At 46.4% G+C, this 5,890-nt stretch overlaps 1 protein-coding gene across 2 annotated transcripts; it reads right to left on the minus strand.

Annotated features, from left to right (window-relative positions):
- Positions 1-851: 851 nt before the first annotated feature.
- On the minus strand, positions 852-5,651 carry LOC6542171 (proton channel OtopLc). 2 transcript variants are annotated; one of them, XM_001968501.3, is made up of 6 exons: positions 4,312-4,550; positions 3,194-3,640; positions 2,875-3,027; positions 2,595-2,812; positions 1,585-2,529; positions 852-1,525 (listed from the first exon to the last, which is right to left on the minus strand). In XM_001968501.3, the coding sequence occupies exons 1-6, from the start codon at positions 4,419-4,421 to the stop codon at positions 1,008-1,010; spliced, it is 2,391 nt and encodes a 796-aa protein (XP_001968537.2). In that variant the 5' UTR covers positions 4,422-4,550; the 3' UTR covers positions 852-1,007. The 2 variants fall into 2 exon arrangements, with proteins under 2 accessions (XP_001968537.2, XP_015015161.1); XM_015159675.2 differs by lacking the exons at positions 3,194-3,640; positions 4,312-4,550 and adding an exon at positions 5,319-5,651.
- Between the last annotated feature and the right edge of the window lie 239 nt (positions 5,652-5,890).

Here is a 5,890-nt window from a genome sequence, read left to right on the forward strand (position 1 = left end):
ATTATGAAGTATAATGGCAGGTCAGAGTATCAGTGGCTTAAATTCTGCTGAATAAATTGATTGTTTGGCTTTGCACATTTTTTATTGATATTCCCATCACGTGTTGAGCGGAAGGACGTGATAAAGCCATACATCACTCGATTTGTTAACCCCGAATTGCCCGTTTATTATCGCTGTGTAGGCCACCTGAATACCAATTTTTCCGATTTCCACATAAATACATAATTTAAATGCGCCAATTCATCAGCTTCACGGTTCGATACCTTTTTATTTACCTTAATGTTTCCGTTCGAAGGTCCTTTGCCTAAAACAACCCGCACACATCAATGGCATTCCCAGTACTCTGGGCGTATCAAATGTATGCCCATGACACAATCCCCTTTCACATCCTTTCAATAGCCGCCCTTTTTGACATTTTTCTTAGCGGTACACACGCAACAGGAAACGGAAACGCCGATTTGTCAATTGTGCGGCTCAAGATTTATGTGCGTTACGATAAACTTGATACACGAATACCTGATTTTGCTTTTGGAGCACGCGATTTCTTACGAGGTTCATGGATAAAGGTAATTTGTAAGGGCATCAATTGAATAATGGGAGCAGCGATGTGTTTACCACAAATTTAATGAGCTATAACTATAATTTCACTTTCAGCTGATTAAACTGTGTTACCAATTTGAAGTGTCAACTGAAATTAGGCAAGCGCGACGTAACAACTGTTTAATCTATTGACACCTCAACTGATAACTAGAAAGAAAACAATTGTCACGTAAAAATAGCGTGACTAAATATGCGTTAAAGGTTTCCACAAAAAAGGAATATAAATGATAGCTTTAACAAACCATCTTGCTGAATAAATAAATCTTTATTTTGTGCTAGCAATGTCAACAAGTTTCGCACCTACGCATAAATTAACTAATGTTAGTTAAGTCAAGTAGTCGGCTGGGTTTTAAACTAACTTATTCAAATGAAAGCTGTAAAACTAATCAACAGTTTCGATTTAGCCACTAATGCGCCTTGGCCTTGTAGGTGATTTTCCACACCTCGAAGAGGCAAATGGTCGAATGGAAGCGGTAGAAAATGGCCAGCGGCATGGAGATGTGGGTGATGATCGTCCAGCCCCAGACGCCAAAGAACTCCAGATGGCTCTCCCTGAAGACGGCTCGTCCCTTGATCAGGGTGTTGACGAACCAGATGGCAATGTTGGCCACCAGCAGGAACGTGATGATCTCCCTGCCCGGCTTCCTTCTCACCTGACTGGTTCCCTTGCAGCGCCGATGGCTGGAGTGCAGGATGAACATGGTCTGCAGCGAGGTCTGCACCACTCCAAAGACCTCCGCTACAATGCCCTCCACCCGGTCGGGCACGGTGTCCCATTTGGCGAAGTAACTGCCCAGGATGCTGAACATTCCGTACAGGTACACCCCGGTCTGGGCCACAATCAGCAGGAGATTATCCAAATCCATTGAGTGGTGCTCGTCGCTGTTGTTCTTGATGTAGCGCAGATCGCGCATGAGGATCATGCCTGGAAAGGATGAATATCGATGCAGGTGAGTCCACACAACAGCTTGCATATCCACTCACCCGTTATCACAGCCGCTGCGCACATGAAGTACATGAAGGTCTCCCACAGAGTGACCTCCTGGGTGGCCACCAGCTCGTAGCCCGGCTGGGTGTACAGCACGAAGTACATGATCATGGAGATAATGGTCATCACTATGATCAGAATCCCGAAGAAGAGGCCCTTGTGCGACTGGGAGCAGTCCACGGAGAAGTGATGGGCAGGCTTGGCGGCCGCGGGCTTCACGGAATTCTTGCGGCTCTTGTCGATGTCCGGAATCGATTTGACAGTTTTCCACATCTCGAAGAGGATTACGGCGCAAATGAGCGAGTACTCGATGGTGCAGGGGAACAGGAATGGCGAGAGCTGCTGCACCAGAGCACCCATAATCGTGGTGCGGGAACAGCCGCTGAAGGCAGCCGGCGTGGGCGAAGGAGTAATGGTCATATTCGCGATTACGGAGCTCACGTTGGCCAGCACGGCGGTGCTGGGCGCATGATGGCGATGATGCTGATGCAGTGACTCATTGACCGCGGACCAGTCCGTTCTGCTCATGGAGCTGTTGTGCATGACCAGGTCGTGGGCGGGATCCACTTCGTGCTGTCCGATGTGGAAAATTTCGTGCTTGGTCTCCTCCACCAGGACGTACAGCCACTCGCACAAGTTGGTGGCCACCATGTGCATCAGGCCGAAGCGCGAGGTCACCTTGTGCCGCGCCATGTCCATGTAGGTGGTGTTCAGGAAGATGAACTGCACCTGGGCGATGCACAGTACCATCCGGCAGATGGGTGTGATGGCCACGAAGACATCCCGGCAGCCGGGATGGCCATTCAGCTCGAAGAACTGGCCAAACTCTAGTCCCGAATACACCATAGTTCCAATGGCGAAGGCGATGGCTCCCACTCTCAGGTAAAAGCTGCCAAAATGGGTCACCTTGTGCTTCAGATGCACATTGCTGTTCTTTTCGTCTGCAAACACAGGACAATTGTATTTATATTGATCCAATTACATCAAGAATTCCTGTATAGCTCACGAAAGTCCTTGAGGGCATTGAAGAGCGATCGGTTTCGGAAGGCACTGATGTACAGGAAGACCACAAAGAGTATGCTGCCCACATAGAGGTATACGTAGAACCCCTGGTACACGTAGGTCGGTATCTGATCGGATATAACTTCCGTGATCGGCAGACAAACGCCGAGTAGTACCAACAGCTTGCAATAGGTGGCCGACAGCGCCGAACTTATGGCATCGCTGAGGAGATACATTTACCAAGTAGAAGTACACTTAACTTTATGTTAGTTTGTACAACTCACTTGCCAGTGCGTCGGTTTTTCTCCTTCTGCTGCTTGGCCTGAAAGCTCTTGGCCCCATTGTCGAAGAAGGCGGTGGATCCATTCCTGGCACTGGTGGCTCCACTCTGGAAGTTTATGGTCGCTGTGCTGCCGCTCGCTGTTCCCTGCAGGTTACTGGAAAACATTCAGATGTTACGTAGTATTAGCAACAGAAGGTCTAGCAAGAGTGTATATGTATGTATGAGTTAAGACGCCAATTTGGGAAAACGATATAAAAAATAAAAATGTATAATATTGGTTAGTTAGAAGACTTTGTTATGTTAGGGAACCCCAAATGTACCCATTCTTGGTAGTCCTTGGCGACAGGAAGCCGTTGCCATCCCTGCGCCCGAAGAGCGGCGGTCGCTGGGTGAGGATCTCCTGGAGGAGCAGCGAAGGCCGGCGGGACACCTGCAAGGTGCAGGCGGAGTCCTCGTGGTGCATCCCGATGGTGGGCAGCGGGAGCAGGGCCTGGCGCTGGCTGGCGTGCTCCACGAGATCCAGGTTGGTCTGCGACTTGGCCAGCGGAGAGATGGGATGCGGCGACATGACCGGAATGCTGTGGTGCCCGCAGTGATCACAGGACGTGCGGGCGTAACGGATCACTTGATTCGAGGTGGCGGCCACCGAGTGACGAGGTGTACCGGGTACCGAAGTGGGCAGCGAGCCTGGCGGGGATCTCGAGAACGAACCCGACTTCTTTGGCGCAGTTATGGTTATGTATTCGCAGGCATCGGAGGATCTGTGGCTACTATTCAGGGAACGAAATAAGGATATTGGAGATCTAACTTTCCGGCGAGTGGCACATATACACGCAACCCGACAGGTTCAATGCTTTCCGATGAACTGAATTTTCCATTCCCACTTTGGGCTGGTACTATCAAAATGTGGTATTCAAGCTGACCCTGAAGGAATCGCACACATTTTCAGCTATTTCGCAGCTTTGATGGGTTTTTGATCGATTTCTGCGCGTCAATTGAGATATTATCACTCAGCTGGCTAAGAACCACGCGTGTTCCTTCGGAAATGCCTCTAATTTGTACATAAGTGGACAGATAAAAGGGGGCATGTTGTCCCATCAATCAAGGGGTAGATAAGTTCTGGGTGTTTACATAAACATTAAGTGATCACGTTTTCCCTTTGCTGCCTGCAATCAGTGTCTGCAATTTGAGCCAGGGCTTTCACCAAAACAGAGCTAATGTCGCAGAATGACATCTATAGGGTTTGGCGAACCACTGTGATAAGATATAATACTTTGAAATATTCAGAATGGAAAAATCTACTATCTATCTACAATCTAGTCTGCTACAAATAAGGGAACTACTCATGGTTATCTCTATCTTCAGATAAAGATATTCCATAGACCAAAGCTGGCAGTGTATATGTGCCCTGCAGTGGAGATTTGAATGCGAAACTAACTCGTTTCCCTTGGATATCACATCGTGGTGGTAATGGACGCGTTGTTTGGTCCTCCACAGGTTAATGGGCTCGTCGTACATGTCTTTCGATTTCAAGTTAATTAGCGACATTTCCGGGCCGCGTCGCAGTTTAATTTATGAAATCAGACGGATCGCGAACACCGATCTCTAAACCGCGATTTTCCGCGCCCTTACAGACTCGTGTCAGTGGGAAGACTGAGGCTTTCTGAGGCATTTACTCCAATTGTCGGAGCTATCGGGCAGACGATATTTGACTAACTGATTAGCGTCATTATTAGCCTGCTATTTTTACCGTACGAGTATCAGTGTGATCCGTGTCTGTAAATAAATCTATTGCAGTCCTATTATTGCCCTAATTTATTAGCCCATTGGCACTTCATCATGTACCGCCTGCTGTACATAGTGTCTTTGCCACTGGGTATTTAAATTTGTTTTGAAATCTGTAACGATCGATGTATCACGTCATCGCAACAAGCTCGTCAATGTTGTTAATTATCGTATATACAGAGTTGTAAAAAGCGCTGCCCTCCCATATCTGTACTATCTACAGATTGGCTAGTTACTGGGTCAGATCTCGAGAAACGCTTATGTTTAACCACATGATTCACTTATTCGGCTTGCCAAACTTGTTCAAGTTGGTGAAAACGGTAGCTGGAAAAACCAGGAGGCTGACTCATCAGCTTCAAAGAAAGATACGTGACAAGTGTTAACATATTGGTCAAAATAATAGTATTATGAAAGACCTAACACATCTATAAAGCGTCTGAAGTCGAAATGGCAAGTCGAGTTAGGTGTAAATGTTATGCCATATTTATTTAGCAAAATATACAACGAAAATTCACAAGTTTGAGTATCTGGATTAGAGCGCATTTTGTTAATAGTTCACGATCACTTATGGTTAACCAATTGGGAAGTTCTTTATTAGGTTATTTTGATTTAGGCACCACATTAAATTGTCATAAATTTCATACTATTTGTCAACTTTACCTGAAAGTAACAGTCGGCATTCTTTCGTAGTGAACTCCACTGTTGCGGTCCACCATTAATGTGTAATCAACGTAGGTAAATTTGCAACTTTTTAAAAAACAATTTCACGTAAGAATCGCTTATGCCTCTAATTTGGTGCAAAGGTTCATGGTTCTGTAAAAAAACCGAGAGCTAGTAAAGTTGTGCAGATGGCAGCAAAGTTGTGGGAAAACTGAAACCAAACCCAGACATCGATTCTTATCTTCGGGGTCTTCCTCATGCTTATAATACCAACAGCAGATAGGCAACGCCCTGCCACACGTAAATTTGTGGTTAGTTAATACCCAGATACTGGCAGAGGTTCCATGCCCGAAAACCAAGACGGTAGCAAGTATCTTATCTCCCTAAGGGTCATCATTCCGACCCTGACTAAGCACTCCGTTCGAATGGGCAAAAAGTGTTTATTGGCACTATCAGCTGCCTTAAAATCAGTGCAGCCAACTCAGCCGGCGCTCTGTTTACGCTTGTAATCAATAACTTCTGTCAATATTTGTTTTGTTTTATCGATTCTACCTTATAATTTTCCCCGCGCA

This window comes from Drosophila erecta, unplaced genomic scaffold (genome assembly GCF_003286155.1).
Source record: "Drosophila erecta strain 14021-0224.00,06,07 unplaced genomic scaffold, DereRS2 tig00000055-arrow-pilon, whole genome shotgun sequence".
Taxonomy (NCBI): Eukaryota; Metazoa; Arthropoda; class Insecta; order Diptera; family Drosophilidae; genus Drosophila; species Drosophila erecta.

Excerpts from the sequence above, each read along its gene's own strand:
- LOC6542171 (XM_001968501.3), bottom strand. The coding sequence starts at position 4,421 with ATGTCGCTAATTAACTTGAAATCGAAAGACATGTACGACGAGCCCATT. Across the intron at positions 3,641-4,311 it reads GTGATATCCAAGGGAAACGA|CCACAGATCCTCCGATGCCT; the intron begins GTTAGTTTCGCA and ends CCTGAATAGTAG. Across the intron at positions 3,028-3,193 it reads CCAAGGACTACCAAGAATGG|TAACCTGCAGGGAACAGCGA; the intron begins GTACATTTGGGG and ends AATGTTTTCCAG.